Source organism: Pinus tabuliformis, chromosome 8 (genome assembly GCF_031772625.1).
Source record: "Pinus tabuliformis cultivar Carrire ecotype Pingquan chromosome 8, CPIR1, whole genome shotgun sequence".
NCBI classification, from domain to species: domain Eukaryota; kingdom Viridiplantae; phylum Streptophyta; class Pinopsida; order Pinales; family Pinaceae; genus Pinus; species Pinus tabuliformis.
Window position 1 is genome coordinate 1,782,631,825 of NC_142294.1, and position 15,585 is coordinate 1,782,647,409.

At 33.7% G+C, this 15,585-nt stretch overlaps 1 protein-coding gene across 1 annotated transcript; it reads left to right on the forward strand.

Annotated features, from left to right (window-relative positions):
• The first annotated feature begins 4,217 nt into the window (after positions 1-4,217).
• LOC149243332 (uncharacterized) lies at positions 4,218-15,226 on the forward strand. Its single transcript, XM_089371184.1, has 3 exons — positions 4,218-4,298; positions 7,762-7,824; positions 14,599-15,226. The coding sequence occupies exons 1-3, from the start codon at positions 4,218-4,220 to the stop codon at positions 15,223-15,225; spliced, it is 771 nt and encodes a 256-aa protein (XP_089227310.1). The 3' UTR covers position 15,226.
• The last annotated feature ends 359 nt before the right edge of the window (positions 15,227-15,585 follow it).

Sequence of the window (15,585 nt, forward strand, 5' to 3'; positions counted from 1 at the left end):
TCTTAACCAACCAAGAAATTTAGAATATCTCTTTCATGATCTTCACTATCACAAAAATGGAAGATAACAAAAAGTGGAGTAAAGAGTTGTTTTTCTCAATATTACAAATTAATTAAATAAAATTAGATGGGAAACATTGATAATAAATAACTAAAGTAACCGTTTATTAAATTAAATTAAAAGACTTGGAAATTTGGTTTTTACGAATTAGATTTTCCAACAGAGTACCATGGACACTCGGAACGGTTAAGGCTGGCCGCAAATGACGATGATAAAGGAAGTGGCTTTCGGCGGCCTTTTAAGAAACTGCGGCAGTCTCGAAAAGTGGCTCTTGAAACAGCAAAGGGTTGCAAGCCTCACTCAAGAAAGAAAAACTCTCAACTCTTTTATGCATACTTCATACTCAGTCTGGCTCCTTCACGATCTAAAATTGAAACCCTTGGAGCCTGTTCTGTGAATTTCTTTCCAGTCTGGAGAGTCTGAGATTTTCTCTCGTTTTACACAATCTGCTCTCCACTGTGTGAATAGGATTAGACCTACTATGATACCATAAAAATATTTCAGAAAAGATTATTATACTTTAACAAAACTTAACGAACAGGACTTTACTTGTCGTATTCCCAAAATCTACAACTTAATTAAATTTAACTCCTACCATCGAACTAAATTCAACTCATTGAAATAGACAACTCGCAGTATAAAAAGGCAGAATGTCCATTACAGATATGATCTCGTTTTTAATAATAATCCAGCGCAGATGTGAAAATGTATGAACGTGTTTTCTTAATATTACTTCTCAACATAGTCATCCTAATTATATTTTATTTCAAATAACCATGATCACTGTTCCGTTGAACGTGGGATTGTGGTCCACCAGTTAATCCATGACCTCATAGAAATTGAAATGGTATGTTAAACAATTTGGTGGAAATAATATTAGTCAATCCAAGCAGACTTACCTTATGATATTTTCGATACAATTCAAGACAATGAACCATCTAAAATAATCAACAAAACTTGAGAACATCATTACATTATACCTATCTTAGATATATATATATATATATATATCAATGAGGTAATACTTAAGATAGATAATTAATTATGCAAAACCTAAAAGATTGGAACACTTAAGGAAAAATCTTATCTCTTTAACGTTTCTATATAATTATTTCTATTTCTATTATTATTTATATATATTAAAATTTTACATTAAATGTTAAATCAATAAATTAATTAAAATATTATTATATTTGTAGAGTGGAAATATATTTTATTTGAATTTAAGTTTATGTGATCTATATTATAATGTATAAAGATTTTTTCCGAAGAAATTATATTGGAGATTTTGATCCAGTCAGTGTGGTTCTTCAGGAGATGATGAAAAAATAGATCTAAGAAGAAGGTTAAATAGGGAGAAGATAATAGCTATATTTGACTAGGGGAGGGAAAGAGAAATGTCACAAAATATTTATATAAAATTTATTAATTTATTATTTGTTTATTAAAAATATATATAAATATATTTTTATTATTATCAACTTAATAATACCTATATTTAATAATACTTGACTCATTTATATTATTTTATCGATATAATCAAATATAATAAACAAATAAATAAACCTATTTTTATTGTACTATATTAAATTATAATATATTAATAAATTATACATATTTAAATATATAAATATTATATAGTAATTAATATTGAAATATATATGAATATATAATATGGTTATTTATATCGATATATTTAATATTTAATAAAATGTTAATATGAAGAATTAAAATTAATTATTTATAACGATATATAATATGGTTATTTATATTGATATATGCAATATTTAATAATATGTTAATATGAAGAATCAAAATAAATTTTATTAATTTATTAATGTTTATTCTCTCTTTCTCTCTCTCTCTCTCTCTCTCTCTCTCTCTCTCTCTCTCTATATATATATATATATATATATATATATATATATATAATTTAATAACGCTATATTGGATGATATTTGACTCGTTTATATTATTTTATCTATATAACAGAATATAATAATCAAAAATTAAAAATAATAACTGAACCTATTTTTATTGTAATATATTAAATTATAACATATTATTAAATTATATATACTTAAATATATAAATATTATATACTAATTAATATCGAAATATATATAAAAATGGTTGTCCATATTCATAAATGGTCAGCCGCCTCGTGAACTCCTGCTCCTGGACCTGGGTTCGAACAAACTCAAGGGTCGTCTGCAAGCCTACTGAGGGCGTTGGCGCCCTGCGACAAAGCCTCCCTCTCTTCACAGTATTTCGCTTCCCCGCACAGACACAACAGCGCGTTGCAAGGGAAGAATAGGAGCGACCAAATGTCAAACTTCGCTGCTGCGGCCGCTGAGCAGTCAATGTACATGGCGTAAATGAAAACCAAGCGTTCGAGAGGCAGAAGACCACGTGATTTGTAGTATTCATGGCGAACTATTTTGAATGAGAAATCTCATCGTGCGACTGTAAAAACTGTAAAACGACCTCTTCTACCAAACTTTTCCTGGTACATTTTGGGTTTTAGATTTAATCTTCTGCAACTAGATCTGGATCTAGGCGGCTAGGTTCTTGATCTAATCTTCTACGGCTAGATCTAGATCTAATCTTATCTCCTGCCTTATTTTTCTGCGGCTGGGTTCTATGGGGAAGTAAAATATGGCTCTTAGCTTCGCGAAAAATAGTTGTTGGCTCATCCGGTTCTGGAGGGCAAACTCCTGCCCATATTGTCAGTGAAGCCCCAGCTCCCACTGTCCAGGTGGTCCAAGCCTCACTCGATGAGGCTTTGAAGTTTTCCGAAAGTGCCCTAATCTGCCGATTCAATGGTTTTTGGCCGCAGCTAAAAGCTCTCCACAGTTAGATCTCGGAGGTATGGAAGCCTGTCATTTTTGATGAAATTAATATCTACCCTTGTTCTAGGGGTTTCTTTATAGTAGATTTTGAAAATCCTGAAAGCAGACAATGTATTCTAGACTCCGGTCCTTGGTTTTGGGAAAAATCAGGGCTATTCATGAAGCCATGGAACCCATCATTCGATTCCTCTACAACAGTCATAACCTCAACACCAGTTTGAGTGAGATTACCAAGACTACCCTTGCATCTCTGGAATGTCTCCTCGCTAAAATCCATTGGAAATGCAATTGGGAAATTTTACTGCAGGTGCCCAGAAACAGAGGAATATGCCAGAACCACATATGCATGCATCTGTGTGGAAATGGACTTTAGTGCCGGATTCCCAGGTGAAATAATCCTAACAAGTAAAGACTATGTGTGGAACCAGAAACTCGATTATGAAAGTGTCCTCTTCAGATGTCGATCCTACTTTGAGACAGGCCATCTAGCCAAAAATTGCCCAAAAACCTCCCAGAAAAATTCTTCTAGAAGAAACCATCACAGATCTACATGGTGGGAAGGAGCGCAGAAAGAACACTACACTGTCATCAAAGAAGAATACTCTAGAGAAAGCTCTGAATCACAAGAAATCGGGCAAGAAAGAAACAACTCTCAAGACAAGCAGGGAGAAAGTCCCGCCCAGCAAATCAACAGTTATGAGGATTCGAATACTGCACAAAATAAATCTTTATTTAACAGCAAAGTAGATCTCCTAGACCAAACTTCTTCTCCGACTATCTTCAAAAGGACGAACACAATAGATCGCGAAGCTAAGACACCAATGTCCCAAGAACCAGAAGAGATGAAGGAGATGCAAGATAAAGGAAGTTGGAAGACCGTAGAGAAAAAAAAGAAAGTTACAACACCAATCTCGCCAAGAAAGACAAGGAGCCAGATAATTAATAACTAAAAAAATTGTAGATCTGATAGATCAATTTGGTCTTAGTGGGCGTTAACCATCATCATCATCATCATCATAATCATAATAATATGTTAATCAAAATTAATTATTTATAACGCTATATATATATATATATATATATATATATATATATAGATATATAGATATATATACATACATAAGAAAAAGCTAAAGATTAGGGTTTTAGGAATATTTAATTCAAATGTTTTATTAATATATAGGAAGATTAAACTACTAATAAATATTAAACATATAATACATATTCTAATATTATTAAAGAATATTATAAATAATAATAATGCTAAATAATAATAATAATAATAATAAAACTAAGGGGCCTAGGATGGAGCCTGAGGTCGATGGTTGCCTTCCTTTTCTTGATGTCTTCATTTCTACGAGAGTTGATGGATCTTTCTCCCATGAGGTATTTCAAAAAAAGACTCATACTCAGCAGTATCTTCATGCCAATTCTCAACACGTTAGCCACTCGGGCTCATAGAATCATGAAGACCACTTTTGACAGGAAAAATCTCATGTCCTTAATGTTTTTGTCCAAAATGGCTATAGTTGGCAGAAGGGTTTCAAAGCTTTCCTCAAAGCTAGCAATGGTCCCAAGGTGAAGACAGAACCCATGAATCCCAGTTTAGGAGTCCATCTCCCCTTCATCCAAGGCACCACTCACAAGATTGCTAGAATCCTGAAGAAGCATAATATTCCTTTGAGCTTAAGACCCTTCAGCACCATTAGAAGTTCTCTTAAGCCTATTAAAGACCGCATAAACCCTGTGGATATGAATGGAATATATATCATCCCTTCCTATGGAACCTCATAGATCGGTGAAACTCGTCGTTCTATTAACCGGAGGATTAAGGAGCATGTTGCTGATATCAAACACGGGAGGACCAAATCTACATGCGAAGAAGACCAAGGATCATATTGCATTGAGGAGGCTAGGGTTATTTCCACCATCCTAAGTTTAAGGAAGCCATTGAAATTGAGAGGTCTTCCACTAATATTAATAGGGACGACAACTAGAAAATTATTAGTTGTTGTATTCATGCCCTCTCTTCTTAGTTTTCTCGGTCTTTGTAGGCCCGTTAGCTTTTTTCTTTTTTTTTGGTTTATTATTATTAACAACAATATTTTATTATTAGCATTATTATTATTTATAATATTGTTTAGTAATATTACAATCTATGAGAGATTCTTCAGCGTAAATCACATAGAATATCATTTGTCAACACGTTTCGAACCAACTAGTGTGGTTCATCGTCATCGACGCGTTTCGAACCAACTTGTCCTGACGATGAACCACAGTAGTTCATTCGAAACACGTCGAAAAATGATATTCTATGTGATTTATGCTGAAGAATCTCTCATAAATTGATATGGATCACAGAAGCCTCAATTCGACAATATTACAATATCTTTTTATTAATTTTAAATATAATATAGATATATTATATGTTTAATCTTTATTAGTAGTTTAATTTGTGTATATATTAATAAAATATATGAATCAAATATTTTTAAACCCTAATCGTTAGCTTTTTTGTATATATAAATCGTTATAAATAATTAATTTTGATTCTTCATATTAACATTTTATTAAATATTACATATATCAATATAAATACCCATATTATATATTTATATATATTTCAATATTAATTAGTATATAATACTTATATATTTAAATATATATAATTTATTAATATATTATCATTTAATATAATACAATAAAAATAGGTTTAGTTATTTGTTTAATATATTTGGTTATATCAATAAAATAATATAAATGAGTGAAATAGCATTAAATATAAACATTATTAAGTTGATAATAATAAAAATATATTTATGTATATTTTTAATAAATTAATAAAATCTATATAAATATTATGTGATATTTTTTTTTCCCTCCTCTAGTCAAATATCATTGTTATCTTCTAATTGTTAGAGTGACGTGTTTCTCTATTTAATCTTCTTCCTAGATCTATTTCTTCATCATATGGTGAAGATGAACCAGACTTACTCGTTAAAAAGAGCTTATAACAAAATTTTCAATGTAATTTCTTATTAAAAAAAAAATCTTTATACATTATATTTTATTTATTAAAAAATTGTATGAACATCATCTTTTCTATTCAGTCGATAGTTTAAAATAAAAACCATACATGTCTTTAAGAGAGCTCACCTCTGTGCCATAACAATGTTGAAAAAGTGATATGCAAAACATCAAAAAACTGGCATAAAGGTTTCTACGGAGGCCTCAGGAGCTAGGCGAAGAGAAATGATGAAAGGCCGGAGCGTAGGATCCTCATAGGGTTTGGTATCCAGAACTATCATCTCTTCAAACAATACTTAATAGTCATCTCCGGTAACTGTAAATTGAAAAAGATACATTAAATAATTAAATAATATTATAAGTATATATTTATTTTAAGTATTAATCTAATATGAATTAGGAAGAATTAATTTTTTTAATATGAATTAGAAAGAGTTAAATTTTATATATATAAATTTTTTTAATATTTTAGAAAGAGTTACAAATATTTTATTTATTGTGGTTTAAATTGTATTTTAAATATTATATAAAATATATAATATAATATTAATCATAAAAAGTTAGTTTTAATATTAAAAATAAATAAATTTACTAACTAATTTACACATTCCCTTGTACTTATATACCACATTGATCTAAATGACCACATTGATCTAAATGGGCGTTAATCATCATCATCATCATTATTATCAATAATCATAAATGGCCAATCTTTAGAAGACTCATTTACATTGTATACCTAATAACTATGGATGTGGTAGATATAAGATTATCCATGTATATCAACCAAATTATTAAATGTGATTGAAAATGTACTTCATGTAAATTTATCTAAATATATTAACCACATTAATAAATGTGATTGTGCTAATTATATTTTTTCCTCTAATAATTTACATATATTTTACAAATTTTAATTTAATAATATAACATCCAAAAAAATATATTAAAAATTCATATCCTAAAAGATAATACCTCATAAAATAATTAATTTTTCAAAATTAAAAGATTACGAACTCCCTATAAAAAGCATATGAATAAATTATTTCAAAATGGTGAAACTTTATTTTCAAAATAATAACGTAGTTACGTATTAAAATTAAAATTTTAAAATTATATCATTAAATACTAACTAATAAAATAATTAAAATATCATTATAGATAGACTAATTAATTAGTTTTGCAAAATTTAAAACATTGAAGCGCTCCATTTTATAGACTACCAATGAATTATTTCAAAATGGTCAAATTTTATTTTCAAATGATAACATGATTACATATTAAAATCTCAAAATTATAGTAAAACAACAAAAAAAAAATTGTATATATATAAACTAATTAAATTATTGTTAATTTTGGAAAATGGAAATATATTATATTAATTACATTCATTTTATAAACATGGTCTTGAAATCGGTGTTTTCTGTTTTAAATAAAAATTAAACATATCTCTCCCGTCTTTAAGAATGCTCACCTCGGTGCGATAACTGTTTGAAAAAGTCATCCAGAAGTAGGATCCTCATAGAGTTTGGTATCCAGAAGTATTAACTCTCCAAAAAATGAATAACAGTGATTCCTGGTCAGGATAAATTAAAAGAAGACATTTATGTTCGTCAATACAATACTCTCACAAGCTATATGATTGTCAGCTGGTGGCATTATCAGTCAATGGAATGGTTTCCCATTTTTTAAGCCGTAGTCGTAATTAGAAAATCATAATTAGTGACCTCATCCGCATTATTTGAATAAACTATTCGGATTCAAATGAGTAAGTCGTCAGTTTATTGGGAAATCTTTATTTTTATTTTTATTACATATCTAGGAATACTTCGAAGCCTCAAACGAGTCTGGATACAAACGAGTCTGGGTACAGCCGATGATGATGGTAATAATCATTGAAAATTATTACTGATTTTTTTTTTGTTTTTCAGAGTTACATTGTCGGGAATTTCTGGTTATTCCAAACAAAATACAGTGGAAAAATCTTCAGTTTTCACTGTTGAGAATTTTCTGATAAATTCCGAAACAACAAAAATATGAACAGAGAGCAATACTCTGTTTTCTGATAATTCCAAAACACAAGAATAGAGCATAAAATAATACTCTACTTTGCCTCAGGATCAAAAACTGATCAAAATAATACTCTGTCTTTGACACAGAAAAATACTCCGTTTTTAACTCAGAAAAACAGAAAAATTCGTTCTCTGGAAACGGTGTTGCAGCAACACAGTTGTTTTTTTTTTTTTTTTTTTCAGTTGCTGTAACTTGTGTTGCAGCAACGCTGTTCGTGGTGTTGCAGCAACGTAAATTTTTTCAGTTGCTGTTCATGGTGTTGCAGCAACGTAAATTTTTGGTGTTGCAGCAACGTAACTTTTGACGTCAAGTATTTTTTGAGTTACGGTGTAACAGCAACGAGGATTTTTGACGTCAAGTATTTTTCGACTTACGGTGTAACAGCAACAGGCAAAAAGAAACTTCTATTTATGAACGATAAACTAACTGATAAAATAAGTCTTCCTCACGTAGAGGGATCTTCACAAAATATTATGCTAAAGAGCATCTTCCTCTTGACAGAGGGATTACAACAGGAACGCTTCAGTTCCACAAAACAACTATCTCAGAAAATTTCAGCACTGCTGTGCAATACAAAAAAAAACTCTCTTGTTCTACACTGCTGTGTGTTACAAAAGGACTTTCAATCTATTTCCTCTGTTTTCTACTTCTGTTTCTGTTTCTATTTATAGTGCGGGAAAGGGTCTTCACCGCTTTAACTTGCTGATGAAGTCTCTGCTGCTCATGATTAACAGATTTGATCTTTTGCTATATTTCTTGAGTCGGTGGTGATGAAATCTATGACTGATAAATGCTACGTCGGCTCGAGGCTGGTTCTTTTCTCTTTCAGCCATTCTGCTCATTAATATGGTTGTTGAGAAGTAATGATGTAGTGTTGTATCTGATCTTCATCCTTCGGGAACTTAAAAAATAATTAAAGACTGAAAAGATGGTAATGGCGGTGACATAAGAGATCGGGAGAAAATGTGGGGCGCCGGATCACGACAAATGAATAAAGTAGCTGCTACTGTTCTGTTCTCTGCAGTTGAAATTATAATTTCAACACTCCCCTTTAATTTCAACTGCTGGGTTATCAGTCATACCCAGAAGTTTCCTTAAAAACTCAAAACTTTTCTGATCCAATGGCTTTGTCAGAATATCTGCAACCTGTTCCTGAGTCCTGCAATGTTGTAAAATGATTTCTCCATTGTTCACCAATTCTCTGATGTAGTGAAACTTTGTGTCTATGCGTTTTGTTCTCTTGTTGAATACAGAGTTCTTGGATAATGCAATAGCTGAGCTATTGTCACAAAAAATAAATGTTGCTGTTGCCTGCTCCTGGCATAGACTTCTCAACATTCTCCTCATCCAAACCGCTTGACATGCTGCTGCTGTAGCTGCCACATACTCTGCTTCTGCTGTAGACAATGCCACAATTGGCTGTTTCTTGGAAGCCCATGAAATGACTCCTGAACCTATGTGAAAAATGTAACCAGATGTGTTTTTCCGGTCATCTATACTTCCAGCCCAATCACTATCTGTGTATCCAACTAAATCTGAACATTCTGAAACAGTATAAAATATGTCATACCTTTTTGTACCTTTAACATACCTCAGAATTCTCTTTGCTGCCTGCCATGTGTTTCTTTTGACTTCTCCATGAATCTGGAAATTAAACTAACAACATACATTATGTCTGGCCTAGTTGCAGTCAAATACATGAGGCTGCCAACTATGCTCTTGTACACACTAGGGTCAAAATCTTTGCTGCTGTCCTCTTTGCTGAGTTTTAATCCCGTCACTGTGGGAGTGATTGCTGCCTTGCTGTCCTGCATGTTAAATCTGCTCAACACTTCATTTACATATTTTGCCTGTGAAATAAAAATTCCATTTTTATTTTGATCTACTTCTATTCCTAAGAAGTATCTCAGCAAACCCATGTCAGTCATCTCAAATTTTTCTTTCATGACTGATTTGAAATTTTCAATGAGGTAGTCATCATTACCTGTAAAAATCACATCATCAACATATAACACAACAATTAAAATTTTACAGTCTTTTTCTTTGATGTAAACAGTGGGTTCTCCTTCACACTTCTCAAATCCGTTTTCCAGTAGATAGGAATCTATCCTACTGTACCATGCTCTTGGTGCTTGCTTCAGCCCATAAAGAGCTTTCTTCAATCTGCAGACTTTGTGCTCTTGGCCTTTTTTCTCATAGCCTAGAGGTTGCTCGATGTAAACCTCTTCCATTAATACTCCATTCAAGAATGTTGACTTTACGTCCATTTGGTAAACTTTCCATTTGTTTTATGCTGCTATGGACAGCATTGCTCTTACTGTTTCCATTCTTGCAACTGGTGCGAAAGTCTCCTCATAATCTCTCCCATATTGCTGCTTGTATCCCTTGACAACAAGTCTTGCCTTATGCCTTTCTATCTTGCCTTCAGCATTACTCTTGGTCTTGTAGACCCATTTAACTCCAATGACTTCTTTACCTTTTGGTAGCTCAACTAAATCCCATGTCTTATTTATTTCTATGGCATTCATCTTCTCATCCATAGCTTCTATCCATTTCTTATATTTAATTGCATCTTCGAAATGAACAAGGTCATCAACATGACAATACAAAGAAAACAGGGAATTCATTCCTTCATCATAAATATCACTTAAATTTCTGAATTTCTTACCTCTTTCATTTGGTGTGCAAGTGCTTGTAGATGCACTTGAATTTCCTCCTTGTGGTGTGCTTGGAGAAGCACTCTTATTTCTCCTCAAGGGTGTCTTTTGCTGTTCTGTTGTTGGCGTTGCTGTTTGGGGATGTGTTTCAGCCAACTCCTCATCATCATCATCATGAGACAAACAGTTTTTAACATTAACTGTTTTCTCTATGCTTCCATCCCAAGCTTCCTCTTCAATAAATTGAACATCTCTGCTCACAAAAAACTTCTTGGTGGATGGGATATATAACCTGTAAGCTTTGGATTCTTCGCTGTATCCAATGAAAATACATTTCTCCCCTTTGCTGTCCAATTTCTTCCTTAGTTGATCTGGAATGTGTGCATAAGCCACATAACCAAAAACTTTCATGTGGGTGACTCCTTGCTTTTTCCTACTCCATGCTTCTTCAGGCACTTTGTTCATCACTGCTTTTGTAGGACATCTATTCAAAATATATATTGCACAGTGTACAACTTCAGCCCAATAATTATTTGGCAAATGCTTTGCCTTCAACATGCTCCTCGCCATATCCATGATTGTTCTGTTTTTCCTTTCAGCAACTCCATTTTGCTGCGGGGTGTACCTTGCTGTAAATTGCTTATGAATTCCATTTTCTCTGCAAAAACGTAAAAATTCTTTGGAGATATACTCACCTCCTCTGTCAGTTCTCAAAACCTTGATACACAGCCCACTCTGATTTTCTACAAGTGCTTTGAAATTTTGAAATTTTTCAAACACTTCACTCTTATTCTTCAGAAAATAAACCCAAGTCTTTTTGGTAAAGTCATCAATAAATGTTAGAAAATATTGGCTGTCTGCAAGTGATGGGGCTTGCATCGGTCCACATAAATCTGAGTGGATAATCTCTAAGGGTGCTTTTTCCCTTATGCTTTTCCCAGTTGGAAAACTTTCTCTGTGTTATTTCCCCAATATACAACCTTCACAAAGGCTGTCTGGCTTTTCTATCAATGGTAATCCTCTTACCATTCCTTTTCTACTCAACAAATTAAGACCTCCAAAGTTGAGATGTCCAAATCTCAAATGCCACAACCAATTTTCATCCTTTGGTACGCTTTGGAGAGCCTCTTGTGTTACTGCTGCAATTACTTCTTTATTTTTCAGATCTGCCCTTATTCTGAGAGGGAACATCCTGTTCCTTGTCATCTTCACTTCAGCAATACAACGTTTGCTGGGTAATCTGTCCATGATGGTGCATACATCAGTCTCAAAGAAAACATTGTAACCCTTCTGAACAAGCTGTCCAATACTCAAGAGATTACACTTCATTCCAGGAACATAATAGACATCTGCTATAGTTTTTTTTTCACCTTTCTTTGTAAATATTTTAACTTTTCCTTTTCCCATAACAGAAATTTTACTATCAGTCCCAAGTGTGACTTGTGATTGCACACTCTGATCTAAAGCAGAAAACAGGGCTATGTTTCCTGTCATATGGTTGCTGCAACCAGAATCTACAAACCATATATCTTCACTGTTTGTTTCAGCCATATTACAAACTAACAACACATTATCTTGACCGATATTTTCTCTAGTGATATTTGCACTAGATCTATTACTCATATCATGCTGCTTCTTCCTACATTCATTTGCATAGTGCCCATATTTTTTACAATAATAACATTCGACATTGGATTTTTCATACCTTTGTCCTTGAGCATGATGTTGTCCACTTTGTTGACTGCTGCCATGGCCTTGGTTCTGATTTGGATTGCTGCCTCTTCCTTGAACGTTTGCTGGACTGTTTCTTCCGCCTCTATATTGGGTTCTGCCTCTTCCTCTCTTGTTTCCTCTGGCTTGACTTCTTCCTCTTCCAAGTGACATCTGGGTCTTGAAGGCTTGCTCTAGAGATGAGTTTTCATTTCTACTCAACCTCTGCTCATGTGTTATCAGTGATGCATGAAGTTCATCAACTGAAAAATTTGAGAGATCCTTTGTCTCTTCTATGGTGGTGACAATCACATCAAACTTTGAGGGTAGGCACCTCAATAGTTTCTCCACAATCCTCCTTTCTTCAAGAGTTTCTCCATGAGACCTTATCTGTGTGACCAAACCAATTGCTTGTGTGAAGAATGAGTCAATATTGTCTGACTCCTTCATACGCAGGTTCTCAAAATCTTTCCTCAGCAACTGTAGTTTTGCTGTCTTCACTTTCTCCATGCCTTGATAGGCTGTCTTGAGAGTTTGTCATGCTTCTCTGGATGTATTGGCTGCTGCTACCCTCGGAAACACACTCTCATGCACTGCTTGATATAAGAATACAAGGGCTTTTGAGTCGTTCTTCTTATTGCTCTTCAACAACTCTTTCTCTGCTTGAGTTAATATAATAAACTCTTCTTCATTTGCTGGCTCTTCAAATCCATATTCAACAAGTTCCCATAAATCTTGTGAGGCAAACAGGGCTTTCATGGTTATTGCCCAGTAGTCATAATTTTTCCCATTGAACTGTGGGAGCTGGGTATTAAACATACCCACGCTGGTGCTGGCCATTCTTGTAATACTTGACTGTAAAAAAAATCACTTAATTGTCTTCAGCAGCTACACAAAAAACTAATCTGAAAAATACCTTGACAGCGTTTTCGCTCTGCTGGATAATTTGCTGCAGCAACAAATCTTCTTTCAGCTTCTTTGATGTCTTCAAAGAGCCTGGACAAGCTCCGATACCATGTCGGGAATTTCTGGTTATTCCAAACAAAATACAGTGGAAAAATCTTCAGTTTCCACTGTTGAGAATTTTCTGATAAATTCCGAAACAACAAAAATATTAACAGAGAGCAATACTCTGTTTTCTGATAATTCAAAAACACAAGAACATAGCATAAAATAATACTCTACTTTGCCTTAGGATCAAAAACTGATCAAAATAATACTCTGTCTTTGACACAGAAAAATACTCTGTTTTTAACTCAGAAAAACAGAAAAATTCGTTCTCTGGAAACGGTGTTGCAGCAAGACAGTTTTTTTTTTTTTTTTTCAGTTGCTGTAACTTGTGTTGCAGCAACGCTGTTTGTGGTGTTGCAGCAACGTAAATTTTTTCAGTTGCTGTTCATGGTGTTGCAGCAACGTAACTTTTGACGTCAAGTATTTTTTGAGTTACGGTGTAACAGTAACGGGGATTTTTGACGTCAAGTATTTTTCGACTTACGGTGTAACAGCAACAGGCAAAAAGAAACTTCTATTTATAAACGATAAACTAACTGATAAAATAAGTCTTCCTCACGTAGAGGGATCTTCACAAAATATTATGCTAAAAAGCATCTTCCTCTTGTCAGAGGGATTACAACAGGAACGCTTCAGTTCCACAAAACAACTATCTCAGAAAATTTCAGCACTGCTGTGCAATACAAAAAAAAAACTCTCTTGTTCTACACTGATGTGTGTTACAAAAGGACTTTCAATCTATTTCATCTGTTTTCTACTTTTGTTTCTGTTTCTATTTATAGTGCGGGAAAGGGTCTTCACCGCTTTAACTTGCTGATGAAGTCTCTGCTACTCATGATTAACAGATTTGATCTTTTGCTATATTTCTTGAGTCGGTGGTGATGAAATCTATGACTGATAAATGCTACGTCGGCTTGAGGCTGGTTCTTTTCTCTTTCAGCCGTTTTGCTCATTAATATGGTTGTTGAGAAGTAATGATGTAGTGCTGTATCTGATCTTCATCCTTCGGGAACTCAAAAAATAATTAAAGAGTGAAAAGATGGTAATGGCGGTGACATAAGAGATCGGGGGAAAATGTGGGGCGCCGGATCACGACAAATGAATAAAGTAGCTGCTGCTGTTTTGTTCTCTGCAGTTGAAATTATAATTTCAACATACATAAACTATATTTGGCTTTTTAGGGTTTTGAATTCAAGAAGTAATTGCAGACTGTGCCGCATAATACCCCAATCGCTCTCCAAGTGGTGTCAAGCAACATATCTGCTGCGGTCTATCTGGCCAGTCTCTCACTAACGATCAGTTCTGTGATCGGCACCGTATTGTCATTCGCCAAACAAAGTAGCAGCAGCATCTGCTCCAGCCGTCTGGTAACTGAAATATTCTTCGGAAATCAAAATTCCCTGACGTCTACCCTTAAATATGCGAGCCTGCTACTCTGTCTCCTGGTAGCTTTCATATCTTATGTACAGTGTGCTCGTTATTACGTTCACGTGAGTTTTCTGATCAGCACGCCCGACTCAGCAGTCCCTGAACATTACGTTGAGAGAGCGCTAATTAAAGGGAGCAATTTCTGGTCTTTGGGGATTAGGGCTTATTACTTTGCCTTCCCGCTTCTGCTGTGGATCTCTGGCCCCGTTCCCATGTTTGTTTGCTCACTGGGGATGATCTCTTTTCTGTATTTTCTCGACTTTATGGCCAATCCCATGACGGTTTTTGGAACTAAGTCGTCCTCTAAGCCTTTGCGAGAGACTGTTTATGGTATTGGTCGCGGGATAGTATCCAGCAGCGGACGAAAACATCTCATTATACACAACCCGGTGGAATTGATTGAATAACGTTCTGCCACTCATGAGAGATCGTGTTGGTCAACGATTCTATGTCGTCGTAACATTCAAATGTCTAATATTGCTCTGTTTAATATAGTTGAAATTGTTCACCTCTGCCGTTTAAATTAACGGTGATAACTGTTGTCACCGAACATGGGAAGGTGATACAGAAGTTCGACCATTACTTGATAGAAATTGAATGGTATGTTAAACAAATTGGAGGAGATAATATTAGGCAATCCAAGGATTTATGAGCTCTTGCTTGTGTATATGAAATACTAACGCACAAATCCTGAGAGCATCATTAAGTTATACTTATCTATATAAAATATAAAATAATCTTTTCTTCTTATATAAATTAATATATGT